This window comes from Leptodactylus fuscus, chromosome 1 (assembly GCF_031893055.1).
Source record: "Leptodactylus fuscus isolate aLepFus1 chromosome 1, aLepFus1.hap2, whole genome shotgun sequence".
Classification (NCBI taxonomy): Eukaryota; Metazoa; Chordata; class Amphibia; order Anura; family Leptodactylidae; genus Leptodactylus; species Leptodactylus fuscus.
Window position 1 is genome coordinate 74,290,972 of NC_134265.1, and position 17,530 is coordinate 74,308,501.

Sequence of the window (17,530 nt, forward strand, 5' to 3'; positions counted from 1 at the left end):
ATTTAATCACTGACCCTTGGTCTGTGAAAACCAAAATAAAACAAAATAAAAACAGGTGTGTGAATGGCTCCATTCAATATAATGGGCCAGATTTACGTCCATGTGCTGTCTGTTTTTTTGCATGGACAGAACTCACATGGAAAAATCATTGCTATGAAAGATCCCTAAGGTATATAAGGAATGTTACCTTAATGGCTAGATCACAGTGTTCACTGGCTGTTGTGAGTTGTTCGATGTGTCTGTCTACTTCTGCCACTGACAAATTGCAGCTACTTTTTTTTCTCCCACAGACGACATTTTCTAGGCCAGTCAGCACTCTCTGCAGCTCAGAGTTCAGGTCACTGCAGGTGTCTATGCCGAATAAGAAAAAAAAATAGATAAACAAGAGAATACAAAGGTGCCGAAAGTTAGAATCACAATGTAACATTGACCTAGAGGTCTCTGGACTCAAATATTACAGAATTTTCAGAGATCTCTTAACCTACACTTAAGTTCTTGAAGCAGTATCCTGAATGTGCAACCAATATGAATGGAGATTCCCATATTAAAGCAAAGTATAGAGCTTTATTTACAGCAGCGTATGCTCTACCAAATGGAAGATGAGGGACAAAACAACATATAACAGTCTATATCCTATTATTAAAGATAATAGGATATCTGAATAGCAGAGATAAGGGTTACAGACCAATAAGTCAGAAAGCACATTTGATGGATTTCACACTAGAAGGGATTGAACAGCTTGCAATGTAGGAGAATACAGACATGTATGAAATATACAAATAATTTTTAATATAAATCAATTACAGAAATTATTTTAGACAAAAATACTTGCAGGTCAATAAATAAAAGCCTCCATTTAATAATATATGACTTATTTCATTCAGACTTTTTTTGGTCATATGTTATTTGGCTCACTTTACTCATATACTGGGCATCTAAAGCTCTGGTTATCCTACACCAATTTATCCTCATAAAGTTTCAATAATCTTTCCACATTAAGTGGTAAGTGGATCACTCTGCACAACAGAAAATAAATATCCCCTAGGCTGGCAAATGCACACTCGTCGCTTAGTGGAGAACAAGGATTATGGTGGTCCAGAATATCACCTAAAACAGATTACTATAGAAATTGTTCCAGTGCCAAATTATACGGAAACAAATTACTCTGGCAAATTCATACACAAAACTATAGTACTGTACAAAGCTTTAGGTAGATGTGGAAGAAGGATGCAATGTAAGAATGCTTTCAAAAATATTGGCAAAAGTGTTAATGATATTGTTAATTGACAAAAACAAAACAAAAACAAAACTAAGAGACTGAACAAAAGAAAAATCTAAATCAAATGATTTGGTGTGACCGCTAGGGTTGAGTGATCGGGATCGAAAAAGATCGGATTCTGATCGGCGATCGAGTAAATTCCACGATCAGAATTCCGATCCCGATCTTTTTAGGTGGGATCGAGGTCGAAGGTTATTTACCACAATGTTTTGCTACTGGCCAAGCATTGTGGGAAAAGCTAACAATGCTAGCTACTAGAGATGAGCGGTACACAGGCTCTTAACCCCCTGCGCGCTGGCTGCGTCCATTCATTCCTACGGCATTGCAGGGAGGAAACAGAAGAGTAGATAGTATCTACTATTCTGTTTCCTCTCTGCTGTGCCGTATACTGATTGGACTCTACTACATCTGCATTACTGTACATTGACTTGTCTATCTACTCTTCTGCTTCAGGGTCGAAGCAGAAGAGTAGATAGACAAGTCAATGTACAGTAATGCGGTTGTAGCAGAGTCCAGCATACGGCACAGCAGAGAGTAAACAGAATAGTACAGTCCACTTACCTGCACAGATCCGCTGCCGCTCTCCGTTCTTCTTGGTCCGTGCACGCCTCTAGCTCCCAGGTTAGTGTTACAGACCTAGGAAGAAGGCGGAGCTTGTGGCTTAGGAGAATGTGGGTGGGTACTGGGAGGGGAGACCTGAGTGATGCACTCACATCTCCCTGCCCTGTACCCACCCACACTCTCCTAAGCCACAACAACCCCGCCTACTCCCAGCATCAGTAACACTAGCCTGGGAGGTGGGGGCACATACAGCAGACATGTGAAGTAGAAAGAAGAGGAGCGAGAGCAGCATGGAGCGGCAGGGGTAGCGCTTCTGTGCAGGTAAGTGGACAGCAGGGGGGGGACTTAAGTAGCTGGGGGATTTTTTAATCACTACACAGCGTGGAGTCTAAAAATTAAAGTATTCAAATTTTAGACTCCTTGCTGTGTAGTGAATATGATTGTTTTTAAAATCCGATCTTTGATTATTAAAAAAAATTCCATTGACTTGCATTAGGATCGGAATTGAGATCGAATGGAAAATGATCGGATTTTAAAAACGATCCTGAAATCTCAAGATCGGCTCAACTAGTGACCGCCCTTTGTCTTCAAAACATCAATTCTTCTATGTAGAGAACTCAGCAGGAAGGTTGTTACAAACAACTTGGAGACCTAACAACAGATCTTCTGTGAATGTATCCTTGCTCAAATCCTTCTGTCTATTCATGTAATCCTAGACAGTTTGGATAGAGTTGAGATCAGGGTTCCTCCTCCAAAGGTGGTTTTATTTAAATGTCTATTTTGTTCATAGACTATAATAGGGTCCTTTTGGTTCAGCATGAAACACGTGGAGAGAAAATTGCTGTTTGCAGGAATTTTCTCTCCACATGTTTCATGCAGAATCTGAGCATAAATCACACGGATCCCATTATAATCTATGGGGTCTGTGGGTTTCCTTAGGCCAGGGGTCCTCAAACTATATACTGCCCACCGATGATATTTGTCCGGCCCGCCACATGTGGCCTGTACACCGTCGTCCGCATCGCTCACTAATGGAGAATCCGGCACAGGATTCCCTGTTCGTGAGCTTTTGCTGCTTTCAGTTGTATGTGCAAATGCACATATAACTGAAAGCTGTCAGTGTAGGCCGTGGTAACTTACTAAATCATGTTAAAAACAATTACAAACATGGATAGCTGTGAGTAAGGGATTGTTTGGATTTCCCGAAACATGTAAGCTTGTCTGCTAATTTTTTACATCTTGGATCCATGTTTGTAATCGTTTTTAACATGATTTAGTAAAAGTTAAATTTTATATGGCATGCTGGTGAAACATTGTTTGTTCTTCAAGAAACAACCCCTTTAAAGGGGACATTACATTACCTCCACCAACTCCAACTTTGTTTATGCTTCAATGGGTGCTGTTCCACTGATTCTAGAGCAGATGAATGCACCACTTCCAAACATAGTTTCATCACAAGTGGGCGGTCTTTGTCTTTTGGGTCTGCCACAAGGCTGCCCACCTGACAGTAGTGAGCGAAACTGTGCTGAAACTAACAGACATGATTGCTTGGGAATAATCGGGGTCAGATGAACTCCAACTGGGCTGGTATCAGTGGAACAGAGCCTATTAAACGATGCAATGGGTTGGTGATGGTGGTGAAAGGTCCTCTTTAAGCCTCGTGAAGTGGTTAAAGTAGGTTGTTGCTCTCAGTAGGTCTTTTTTTCAGAAGGAACATACAGTAAAGGATATGAGCAAATCCCAGACAGAGTTGAAGATGTGGGTCATGTCTCACATTACAAGTATGCATTTATTCTCGACGGCATCACATGCGAAAACGTCAATGTAATATTTTTCTACAGTGTCCTCCCGCTGCTTATTTTTTGGCGTTTCACAGAATGGCTTTATTAGATTCCTCTCTTCGGAGGACTACACTACGCACTAGATCTTCTGCCAATACATGACATTCACATAACAGGTAGAGGTCTTACTTTGAAAGGGATGATTGAGAATGCGGAGTGTGTTCTATTGTCCCAAGAGGGCCACAAGACACTGATTTATTATGTCAAACTTCACTTTGTGCTGCGTAGTGTCGACTTCACTCAGGACGTGTTATTACTGGTTTGAACAAATGCGATGAATAAATATTAATTCACAAAAAAAACCTCGACCTGACCAGTAAGGAGGAAAAGGTCTCCAAGAAACAACATTAGTAATTAATAGTAGGCCTAAGGGTGAGGCCACATGTTGAAGAAAAGTTGAGTTTTAGCTGCAGATTTTGCTGAGAAAAAGTTAGAAGTGGATTTAGCAGAAAGAGAGAATTACAGGTCCTTACTTTATATTTTCCAAATACAAAAAATAACACCGCATAATCTGCAACCAAAAAACCCCAACAAAAAACAGTTTTAGCATAAAAGCCATACGTTGCAGAAACATAACATTGTTGGCTGCTGTGGAAACGCAGCAGAAAAAAAAAAAAACACTAAATCTTACAGTAACTGAAAAGTGAATGAGACTCTGGTTAATCTCAACCCCACATTTTCCCTACATATGGAATAGGGGATGGGGGAAAAAAACGCAACAAAAACGCAATGAGAAAGGCTGTGGGACCTTAGTATTAGAAAGAGATTCAAGAAAAGTTTAAGGCCAGGGCCCCATATGGCGTAAACGTCACAATTTGCCTATGATGGAAAAAAGTGCGGCATTTTCTAGTCAGAGTAAAGTGGATAGGATTCTAGCATATCCCATGCCCACTTTGTAGTAAAAAACGCAATGCTGACATGCTGAGATTTCCAAAACTGGCATGGTTTTGGAAATCGCATCATGTCAATTATACCTACAGAAATGCCGGCGGTTTCCCCATAGGATTAATTGAAGCAGAAAGTCTGCAGAGGAAACCTCTGCAAACTTTGTTTAAAGTTCTGTGGGAAGAACCACGATGCGTTGCCTCCACGGTTTTTCATGCAATGCTCTTTGCTGTGGGACGCCACGTGTGGCCTTAGTCTAAAGGTAGATTTACTTTTCAGAAAATTTTAGACTGCATTTGGGTTTTTCATTTACATTGTTCTGTTCTGAAGAAGGATAATCTATAGGACAGCAGTGCTAGATTATCATATATTGTGTTTCTGTCTATATGACCTATGCACAGGCCACAGAGCACGCCTAGAAAACTCATATAGAAGTCATCTCCTGTCTACAAGTTGCTATGATCCAAATTGCTGCTATAAAGCATATCTCTTAATGCCATTTGTAGTGGATACGGCAAGATTGCCGCCCTATAATAATATACAGAAAATTAAATAGAAATAAAAACAACCACCAGAAAGTAAATAGAGATTAAAAAAGTAATAAGAAGAAGTCTCAGTATTGGTTTTTAAGTAGTAAAATAAATATATATAATATACTGTATAGTAAAAGATAAAGATGCTGAGCACGTGGGGGCTACACGGCACCTAAACAGGAGAGATTTATTATGTATGTTTATTTACTGTGGACCAAAAGACATCTTTAATGCTAGGCTGCCATTTTAATTAATTTTTTGCACCAACATTTGAAAGATTATATTCATATTGACATTGTTTTCAACCCGATGAATATCATTTGATGTAGTGTGTCATTGCTATAGAAGTATATTCCGCACACAGTTTATGAGCTAGAAAGAACAAAAGGTAATAAAGCTCTTTAAGAAAATTCCCACTGCAGATATCCAGTCCATGAGAGCGTGCCGAGTTGTTAAACTGACCTTGAAGCGCTTAGACGTTACAACCAAACGTTACAATTTACTACAATACAAGCCTTCACCCAAAATACGTCTCTAGGGAAGATGAGAACCAGTCGGCTCTAAGGCGATCACTGCTCCTTTGGTGTATTTCCTTTGCCTTTTTAATATTATACCATCATTAAATAAATTAGCGCATGTTTAATGCCTTAGAATAATTAACTGCCGTTTGGCACTTTATGATACAAGAAGCCATAAAAGAATAAACTGTTCCATATATAACTGGTGCATATATAGACCTATAAACAGCATCAGACAGTAAAGAATTATTTATCACCCCACAAAGTATATATGCGATGTTAGGTAAGATCATTCACAATCTTTCTGCGTAATAAATGTCAACAAAAATAATGTGCTCTACGGGCTACACATGGTAACTGCTAAGAGTTCAGGGGAATATACTGAAATACTGAGCAGCTGTTGTACTTCTAATTCCCTGAACACCTTTTGGTGTAGCTTTATAGCTTTTCCATATGGTGCCATAAAACAAAGAGGTGCATTGTAAACAGGAATCAGACATACCGATTAGGACCTGATGCTGGAGACGCCATTATACCAGCTAAAGCTATGGATACACATGGCGGTGCAATGGGGATGGACGAGCTCAATGTGGTTTTACCACAAGCCAGGATAGATTGTCCATATGTTGTCTGCAGGTAGGTTAGCCAGTTTATGATCTCTTTGGATAATGAGGGCACTGCCGCTTACCTCTCTGAAGACATGGCAACACTCTCTTTGCTCCAAAGATTCCATATGCATATTGACAAAATAGTGATATCTCTGCAATGGAGTCTCCAATTCACAAGGAGAAAAGATTCAAGTGACATTAACCTAAGGTTTACAAAACACCATTTTGCACAGATAAGTGATTAGCCAGGAAAAGGTATATTCTGACCTCCATACCTTTTTTTTTAATTTGTTGCTGACAGAGTCAAATGCAAGCAGCATTTTCTCTCCATATTTTTCATGTGGAAACCACACAGACCCCATTATAGTCTATGGAGTCCGTGGGTTTTCTTAGGTAACCACTTTTTTATGCAAATAGAGCCATTGTATGTTTTTATCCAAGAACACAATGTAACAAAGTATTAATTCTGATAAATAATTTAACTTTCTGTTTTGAAATAATGCTCTTTATGACACGCTGAAACAAAGTGGGGTAACTTAATGCAAACTTATGTTTTCTCTTGCCCGTCTTAAATTCCCACTATGACAAGACACACATCTGTGCTGTCTCTTATGCCCTTTGCGTTCTTGCTGTACTATGCACGATTCTACTAAGCTTTCCCCATGCAACATGTATAATGCAAAGCCCTGCATACGGCATCAGCCTAGCTGTCATCACTCTTTTCCATCTGTTCAACTTTTAATCTGTAGCAGGGTGGCCCAAACTAACAAAATGGAACTTGTAATAGCCTCACCCTACCGCCAGAACCACAGCATGACAGGGCTTGTGTAATAACTAATTATACATTTACCTTTCATTGACAAGAAAGAACAGATCAAAGTTTAAGATGTTCCTTACAAGGAATGCCAGCTGAATAGTCAAACAACCAGAACAGTACACAAAGTGTGGATAATGTACATGTTTAATAATATCTTCCTTCAGCTGATATTAGCTAATAGCTTGTAACTAATATACGTAAGTCTTGATATTAGAAATCAAGGTTTACATGATTCTGTAAGTTTCATTTGTGACCTCATTTTAGAATATCTAACACATGATTTTCATAAGGACATGCTCAGACTGTGGCTACAGCCAAACCACAAGTAGGGGTGTGTTCACACTGGCATGTTCTGTACGAGAAATATGCTTCAAGTACCGAACACATTTCCTAGACTGACCACAAGCATGCGAATGGAAGTCCTTGCACTATGAATATATATATATATATATATATATATATATATATATATATATATATATACCGTATTTTTCGGACTATAAGACGCACTTTTTTTCCCCAAAATTTTTGGGGAAAAGAAGGGTGCGTCTTATAGTCTGAAGGTGGCGCCTGGCATCCGCTGTAATAGAGAGGCGGAAGCCGGCAAGTGATAGACGCCATTACAGGTGCCGGGGCCTGAGACATCGCTGCGCTCCTCTGCCCTGCATGAAGCCAGCAGGGGCGATGCTATTCCGCTCCTCCGTCCCCCTGCCGCTGGCTTCATGCAGGGCAGAGGATCGTAGCGATGTCTCAGGCCCCGGCGTCTATCCCTCCCCGGCATCCGCCTCTCTAGTACAGCGGATGCCGGGTCAGTATCGGTGGCCCCTTCTCCCCCGGGGCCGGTCCCCACCGGCCCCGTACCTGTAAAGTTGCAGGCCGGCTCCTGCGCGGCGATATCGCAGGAGCCGACCTGTTCGGGTGACAGCCGGGAGCCTAATGAGGCTCCCCGGCCTGTCACGGCTATATTAGTATTGCGGCTGGTCTCTATGACCAGCCGTAATACTAATAGACAGAATGTCCCATAGACGGCAATACAGTTGTATTGCCGTCTATGGGACTTGCGATCAAGTGACCGCAGGTTCAAGCCCCCGGGGGGGAATAAAATAGTAAAAAAAAAAAAAAAAAAAAAAAAAAAGCTTTAAAAATATGAAATAAATAAAAGTTCTGAATCACCTCCTGGTTTTTTTTCAATACAAGGTGATCTAAGCAATAGATATCCCCCAAAATGGTATAACTAAAAATTACAGCTGGCCCCGCAAAAAAAAAACCGCTCTATGCATCCCCGTACAGCTGCAGGGTCACCTGTCAATGTGGCCTTGCAGCTGTTCCAAAACTACAACTCCCATATATTAAATATTTTACCAGTTTTTGCTTCAAATTTTTTTTCCCTATTTTCCTCCTCTAAAACCTAGGTGCGTCTTATAGTCCAGTGCGTCTTATAGTCCGAAAAATACGGTGTGTGTGTGTGTGTGTGTGTGTGTGTGTGTGTGTGTGTGTGTATATATATATATATATATATATATATATATATATATATATATATATATATATATGATAAAATAAGCCCCTCCCCAAGGTTTGAAGGACGCTCATTTCTGTGAGAGGTACAGATCACAGAGATGGGATCCACACCTATTAGGTATTTATTACATATCCTGAAGATACAGTGGGGCAAAAAAGTATTTAGTCAGTCACCAATAGTGCAAGTTCCACCACTTAAAAAGATGAGAGGCGTCTGTAATTTACATCATAGGTAGACCTCAACTATGAGAGACAAAATGAGGAAACAAATCCAGAAAATCACATTGTCTGATTTTGTAAGAATATATTTGCAAATTATGGTGGAAAATAAGTATTTGGTCACCTACAAACAATCAAGATTTCTGGCTCTCACAGAACTGTAACTTCTTCTTTAAGAGTCTCCTCTTTCCTCCACTCATTACCTGTAGTAATGGCACCTGTTTAAACTTGTTATCACTATAAAAAGACACCTGTGCACACCCTCAAACAGTCAGACTCCAAACTCCACTATGGTGAAGACTAAAGAGCTGTCAAAGGACACCAGAAACAAAATTGTAGCCCTGCACCAGGCTGGGAAGACTGAATCTGCAATAGGCAACCAGCTTGGATTGAAGAAATCAACTGTGGGAGCAATAATTAGAAAATGGAAGACATACAAAACCACTGATAATCTCCGTCGATTTGGGGCTCCACGCAAAATCTCACCCCGTGGGGTCAAAATGATCACAAGAACGGTGAACAAAAATCCCAGAACCACGCGGGGGGACCTAGTGAATGAACTGCAGAGAGCTGGGACCAATGTAACAAAGCCTACCATCAGTAACACACTACGCCGCCAGGGACTCAGATCCTGCAGTGCCAGACGTGTCCCACTGCTTAAGCCAGTACATGTCCGGGCCCGTCTGAAGTTTGCTAGAGAGCATTTGGATGATCCAGAAGAGTATTGGGAGAATGTCCTATGGTCTGATGAAACCAAACTGGAACTGTTTGGTAGAAACACAACTTTTCGTGTTTGGAGGAAAAAGAATACTGAGTTGCATCCATCAAACACCATACCTACTGTATGCATGTAAGCATGGGGGTGGAAACATCATGCTTTGGGGCTGTTTCTCTGCAAAGGGGCCAGGACGACTGATCCGGGTACATGAAAGAATGAATGGGGCCATGTATCGTGAGATTTTGAGTGCAAACCTCCTTCCATCAGCAAGGGCATTGAAGATGAAACGTGGCTGGGTCTTTCAACATGACAATGATCCAAAGCACACCGCCAGGGCAACGAAGGAGTGGCTTTGTAAGAAGCATTTCAAGGTCCTGGAGTGGCCTAGCCAGTCTCCAGATCTCAACCCTATAGAAAACCTTTGGAGGGAGTTGAAAGTCCGTGTTGCCAAGCGACAGCCCCAAAACATCACTGCTCTAGAGGAGATCTGCATGGAGGAATGGGCCAACATACCAACAACAGTGTGTGCCAACCTTGTGAAGACTTACAGAAAACGTTTGACCTCTGTCATTGCCAACAAAGGATATATAACCAAGTATTGAGATGAAATTTTGTTACTGACCAAATACTTATTTTCCACCATAATTTGCAAATAAATTCTTACAAAATCAGACAATGTGATTTTCTGGATTTGTTTTCTCATTTTGTCTCTCATAGTTGAGGTCTACCTATGATGTAAATTACAGACGCCTCTCATCTTTTTAAGTGGTGGAACTTGCACTATTGGTGACTGACTAAATACTTTTTGCCCCACTGTATGCCATTAATGTCAGAATATCCCTTTAAAAAGATCTGGAAAGGAGTCAATTATGCTGCTATGGGCGTGTTCACACCAGTGCTCCATCTCCGCTTTGCAGGTTTCCGTTTCCTGCCTGAGAAACTGGATAGGAGAGGGAAACCGGCAGGCAGTTTTTAAACCAATTTATTTGAATGGGTTTGCAAAGTGTCCACCCGTGAGCTTCTTCTGGTTTCATGGCGAAAGTTTTATTTTTAACCGGACACGCAGGACTTTGTGTCCGGTTAAAAAAAACAAACAAAAAAACAAAACAAAACAAAAAAAAAAACCGGTTTCGCCACGGAGACCAGAAGACGCTCACAGACGGACACTGATTGCCAGGTTTCTGTCTCCTATTGGCAGAAGATGGAAACCCACAAAGCGGAGATCGGGCGCTGGCATGAACCTGCCCTACGGCTTGGTTCACATTTGTGTCTGGTCACCATATGGGGATTCAGTTCCCCTCTCCACATAAAAAATGTGGAGACAAAAGTACTGCAAGAAATGCGCCATTTCAGGCAGAAACCGAACAGAAACCATGTGGACATCATTATAGTCTATGGGGTCTGTGGGTTTCCTAAAGTAACGGATCCCCCGAACAGAAACCCGTATGCAGATGTGAACCTAGCCTAAACCAGAGACTGGTACAGTTACACACTTAAATACTTTCCAGCCTGTGATCCCCTCTGTTACAATTCACTCTCTAAAAAAAAAATCTGCTAGTGTAAATTCTGTAACGGAAAATCTGCAGTATATCCATCCAATGTAAAAACGTGTACTGTGCTTCAACCAAAGAAACCAGCATTTTCTAAAACATTTCAAAGAGCCAAGGAAAAACTTTGTATAGCCCAGAACAGAAGCGTGCTAAGTGTTGTTGATAGTTTCCATCAGTGTACAAGTGTGAATTGATTTGTAAGGGAGGTTTGGAAGCAGGGTCAGGATGGTCTGGGCACCAATAGTAAGGACATTAACACAAGTAATGGAAATGCCGATTTTGTCATCATGTAGCTGATGGTTTGATGAACAGTTTACTTAGGCCAGCTGGTGAGGTTTATAGCACACAGCCAGCCTTTCCCCCAAGGACCAAGGCTTTAATGTGAGAGGTTTCAGGATTTTGATGATGGTTTAAGTAAATTGTAATGTATCAGGTTTTGCTTGGTGGTTGCAAAATGAAGAAAAGCTGCAGCGTGACTTTCATCCTTCAGAAAGCACAGCATATATTTGATATGGGCTTGAGGTTTCAGGCATATACTGTGAAATAGACGCTCACAGCACAGAGTGGGCCGGGAGAGTTCACTAAATAAATAGAGCTAGAGCTTTTGGTTATGGTAGTTTCGCTAAATCGTCGGCTTAGCATTTAAGGCAAAGCTTAATTTATGACGACTTTGTGGTGTTGGCTTAAGAAAATAAATAGGAGCTATACTTTAGGGTCTGCTAAAGAGTCAGTGCTTTCATTGTCCAATTACGTCGTTTAGATATCCCCGACCACTTGGGGCCAGTAATTTACTGAATACTTTATATACTATAGCCAAAATATGCAACAACTAACCTTGGACCCATAACCACTCACATGATTCCAGTGATGTCATCTATAAGAGAAACCTTAGTGGGAATGTTTGGTCAATGCCATTAATCCTTAGGAGTTACTACATTTCTGGTGAACAGGGGAAACAGGGTAGTAACCTGGTATAAGTCTGTGACTGGTAACCGTTGCAAATAAACTCCACACACTTCTCAGATTCTTTATTTCCAGAAATATTTAGAATAAATGACTTACGGACCATTGTAATATCAGAGGCAACTGTCTCGTATGGCACTGCATTGGTTACGTGTGCTGAAGAAAACTGGGCGTCGGAGTGATTCAGTATAAAGTTCAGATACTGTATATACCAATGATGCCATGTAGCCAAGAGGCCCCAAATCAGCAAGCTGTTTAGTAATTTTGCACCATGTTCATTGGTGGCAGTTTTAGCAGATGTCTATACCACACTGTATACTTTAGTAGCTGTGTGCCTGAGCTGTAGAGTTGGTATGCCAGACCACCGACTCAGATTTACCCACATTAAATGGCTGGCGGTCATGATCAGACAGAAGCACTAACGATCCTCTAATTCACTGAATTCCTATCAAAGTAAATATGTAACAATCAAATTAATTATTCAATATCAATAATTGTACAATATAATTAAAAAACGAATCATTTTATTTTGAAGCCAGTCAGTAACTTTTTTCTGGTCCTGACTCTACAGCGCTGTTGACTACATTTTGCAGCATCTCGACCAAAAATGTACCAAAAAGACACTTTTTGAAAGTATTTCTGGACGTTTGTCGTCTCCTGTCATATCACAATACAGCAGTTTAACAAATGCTGAAGTTTGGGTGAGCCTTTTTTTACACTTTGCAGTGAGAACCTTAATGAGGACAGGACTGGCAGATGTAAGGAAAGTTTTTATTTTTTGACAAAATCTTGCTGAGCCTGGAAGAATAAAAGGACTTTACAAAAATACCATGAATTGGCAGTTAAGCATGTGAACATTGCAGTGGTGCCCTTGTACCATACGGCTCACAGCCTGTGCAGTTTAATACACTTATAGAGGAGGGTCCCGGAGTGAGAGCCCACTTGCTATCATGTCCATGCTGCACAGAGTAGCTCACTCTGTGGTAGACTCTGTCCAGTTTCACTAGATGGAAACCGGCAGGAATACCTTAAGTGGACACGGGCGCGGGTGTGAACCAGCCCTTACCTGTGTTTTCCTCTTGTGAATCAAATGTTTCTGTTGCCAAGATATCATCATTTTTGTCAATATGCAAATGAGCTCTTTGGAGCAACAAGGGCATTGCCATTGCACCGAAGTGAAGACTCCCACTGCTCTGTGCCACCCTTTGTCCCACCCTCCTTCCTTTGTTTGATAGGCCTATTCAAACATGGGGAGAATATACAGTACAATCTCCTTGCTGATGGTGTCCATGGGTGTAACATTTATCACCTGAGGTCAGAAATATCCATAAAGAAATGGGACAATCAATATCTGAATCTCAACTGAAGTTCCCCAAATAAAAAGCATCAGCATATTTTACATTATTATGAAAACAAAGAACTCTAAAATAGGAATACAATGCTGTGTTGTTTCGTGGGAATATGAGGTTTACTGGACAAAATTCATCACTTAATAAAAGTACAATGTGACAAATCGTTCAATATGTGACAGTAATGTAAAAATCCTGCACATATGCTCAGCATAAGTTCTTATATTAGACGAAAGCAGGAACATACTTTCCACGATGGAAACATTCAGGGAAAGAGAGGACGTGGTGCCAAAAACTGCAATAACCCTATTAGTCAACTGCAATGATGGGTAACAATGGTACTTAGGAATATTTAGCGGTTCCATATATCAGTCAAAGAAAAGAATAGGTTATTTTAAGAATATCCTCTATTCACATCTTTGATGTGTAGAATTTCCTGGGCATTACTTAAGGAAATCATTAAGAAAGTTAATAATATCACTGGGAAAAGATAACACCATTTGAAATAAAGAATCTTCTATTCTTGGTTAGTTTGTCCTCAATTTACCTAAGCCAACAAGTTACATATGGATCAAGTCTATGAGAGTCAGCCCCTTGACCCAACTGTAACTACATTATGGAGGGATTTTACCAAGTCATTTCTACCACTTATGCAGAGTAGATTATGGAGAACCACACATTTATGCAATAACTTGTGACCATCTGCTGTGCTATATATTGAGAAAACTGAGCATTATAGGCTATTGCAGGAATGCAGTAGAAATCAATGCTATGTGTAAGGCTAAGACCCCACAGGACGACCCGCAGCCAAAAAGCACTGCGGGAAATACCGCAGCGCCAATGCTTTGTGTTCTTCCCGCACCACTTTAAACAGAATATTTGCAGAGTTTTCCCCCGTGGACGTTCTGTTACAATTATATCTATGGGGAAACCGCCGGCGTTTCCGTAGATATAGTTAACATGCTGTGATTTCCAAAAATGTGCCAGTTTTGGAAATCAAGGAGTGTCCGCATGGCGGTTTTCACTGCAAAGTGGGCATGGGATTCGCTAGAATCTCATCCACTTTTTACTTATTGTAAAATGCTGCGATTTTTCCGTGGCGTTTCCACTGCGGGCAAATTGCGGCATTCGCACCGGCCTTATAGTGCCAGCAAATGAATGAGATTTTATTTATAAGCTTTTGTTTAATTTCATCGACATACTGCAGTAAAAAATGCAGTGAAAACACTGTGTGAGTTTTTCAAAAACGTAGCATGCTTATTTTAACTTATGCAAACGCTGCAAACATGACAATGTCACATCATTGCGGAAAAGCTGCAGAAAATAATAAAGCGCAATGAAAAAAAATGCATTTACCGCAGCATTTTATTCCCCCTTCCCCTGCTATTTTTATTTGTGTTCCTGCAAGTGGGGCCTTAGCCTAAGTTCAGCCAACAGTAAATGAAGAGGCATTTGAGGCATCCAATTTCCTAATACAATTCGAGGCAGAATCGGGGAAGAGTCTGGCGTTCATTTGAGGTACAATCTGCCCCCAAATCAGACCAGATTCTGTTGTATGAACAGGTCCTAAAGGCTCCTCTCTCTACTGACTCAAAAGGGTATGTGGGGGTCTCCACACATCAGCAGATATAATATAGTTTAACCAAATAGTATTGCAAAACATTGCAATTTCTGTTGTACAGACTCTCTTAATAAATGTGCTGCATCCTCCACAGAGTGCTGCTGCCATTTTTGTATAAATTTAAGACTAGGTATGAAACACCAGTCTCTCCAGTAAATCTCACTCTAAGTGTTTAATATAAAACATTTCCCCTTTAACGTATTGGTTTCACTCAGTTACTGCATGTCAGTTTGTCTTGGATTTCTGGTTCTATTTGCATATGGAAAATCCATTACAAAATACAGTGCTATGCTTGTGAATGCTATATACACCAAATCCTATATACACTATACAGTATGTTGTGTACTCTTACTGCAGATTTAACTCTCTATGGTTAAGGGCAAACGCTCCAGGAACGTATTTTAATCTACCAGCAAAGTGAATGAGGTTCCATCTCCCCAATGTGTTAAATGTGAGGACAAGTGCCGTGAATTTATCTTAGCATTTTGTGCGCATCGCATGACGAACAAGCGTGCCTGCCATCAGCATATAAGATCAAATAGCTGCCAGTACATGTGCAACATTTATTAAAACTGACATTAAGAAATCTGAGCAAAACACTTGGAGACAGCTGTCAGTCAAACCCTTAAGATGTGCATAAAATCCTAAAGACTGTCTCAGTTTTCCCAGGAGCAGAGTCTAGAAAAGATTACCGTAACAAAGATAAAGATTACATTTATTATGAGTGAAGAATATAAACTAAAATATATTATTAATAATAATATTACATCAAACAAGGTGAAAGAACCCAAGGGCAAATATCATGCCCAGCTGTATGTGGCTGAGGGGCGTCATAGGTGACAAAAGTTCATTGGGTTTTACAGTATGTCAGCTGCGGCAGACCAAGTGTTTAGTGAATGGCAGGGGTCTGGGGCACAAGTATCTGTGAATACATTGCCATGCCTGCCAGCTGGGCTCAATTTCAAAACGGCATATTGATTTTTCAATTACAATACCCTGCAGTAGGATGAATATGCTTCCTGATGTTATTAATGTTTCCTCATAATGAATTCTGTCCAGGCTATTGGTATGGAAGAAATTACATATTTTACTCTGTTTGAAAAAAGTTGGCAGGTTGACAAAATTCCAATTTCCAAATATCTAAATCTTCAACATGTCCTACACCTGTTTTATAAGTATGCAGCATTCCCTTGTAATCTGATCCAGGTCATTAGAATGCAGGGAAGCGTAGCAAAAATATAACCCCCCCCCCCCCCCCCAATCTGCTCTCTGATCGTGGGACTGCACCTTACTTAGAGGAAGAAGCCTAGAGGGATGGGTGCGGTTTATAATCTCTACCTATAGTGCCAGATCATTTGTCTTGCCGGGATTAATATTCGTCAGAACGTTTAAACTGATAAAGTCTGTCCTTGTCGGATGATGTACAAGCCCCGAAAATCTTCATCTCAGTAAATGTATATATTGCTATTACCAGGATAAGACCTCATTCCACGTAACTACAGATAAATAATACAGTGCTATACTATTGCACAAATATATTATGGAGCATATGGGCACCTCTATCTCCACCCTCTGTCATTTCAGTAGACATAACCTTGCTTCGCTACTAATTTTTAATTTTTTTTTAATATTAAATAGAATTACATACAATAATTATGCAAAACCAGAGGCAAAACATAGTAACAATTAAATGTATAGGACACAAACCACGACATACCACACACTAATATCATAAACCAACTCATTCCCAGTGGCCCATTCTCTGTTCAGATCTTCTAAAAAAAAAAATAAAAAAAATGATACCCTTATTTATTTAGCTCTATAGGATAAGATGTCTCCATTCCCTTTAGAGTAAGGTGACATCTTAATTGTATCTTTCTTACTCTTTCCATATGATTCGTACAATTATTGTATCTGTGAGATCACTGCAACGATGAAAAGACTTCCCGTTTTACCATATAACTTAGTTTCCCTGTACATTTAGGGAAGTAGGATCTTTCTTCACCTACCCATATCCACTGTGACCATTGTAGACTGATTCTCTTGTACAGAGACAGAGGTCTGATCCTGGTCCATGCTGCGAGAGTCATCATTGACTTCAAGCTGGCTGTGACTGTGTTCTGACCGCAGCTCAGAGTACTCATCTTCTTCCCTGGAAAAGACAGAGTGTGTTATTCCTTACATAAATATAAAAAAACACACATATATATGTACACATACATACAGACATAGCAGTTTACCCAAACGTCTGCAATTGGTTAAACTGCTGCTGTTCTCTTATCACAGAAACCACCAAAAAAACATTGAAAAGTCATTGAACCAACTGCAGAAGCTCATTTTAATACAGTGTGTGTGTGTGTGTGGGGGGGGGGGGGGGCAGGGGCGACACCTCAAATACTGTGGTCCCTACCGACCATCATGGCTGTTGCTTCTGAGCCCAGGTATCACGTACATGTAATGCAGGATGCATTAGTTAACTGCATTCCCTGATCTACATGATTATATAGGGGTTTAATCACTATACAGGCACAGAACTATATAGAATTC

At 40.4% G+C, this 17,530-nt stretch overlaps 1 protein-coding gene across 4 annotated transcripts in view; it reads right to left on the reverse strand.

Moving 5' to 3' along the window:
• Positions 1 to 17,530, reverse strand: part of MCC (MCC regulator of Wnt signaling pathway) — a 204,642-nt gene that overhangs the window by 57,549 nt on the left and 129,563 nt on the right. For all 4 annotated transcript variants that reach the window (XM_075272226.1, XM_075272230.1, XM_075272238.1 and 1 more), the window contains 2 exons: positions 16,993 to 17,135; positions 188 to 351 (listed from right to left, as the gene is read on the reverse strand). In XM_075272226.1, the coding sequence (XP_075128327.1) occupies positions 188 to 351; positions 16,993 to 17,135 (307 nt within the window). The remainder of the gene's footprint in view (positions 1 to 187; positions 352 to 16,992; positions 17,136 to 17,530) is intronic.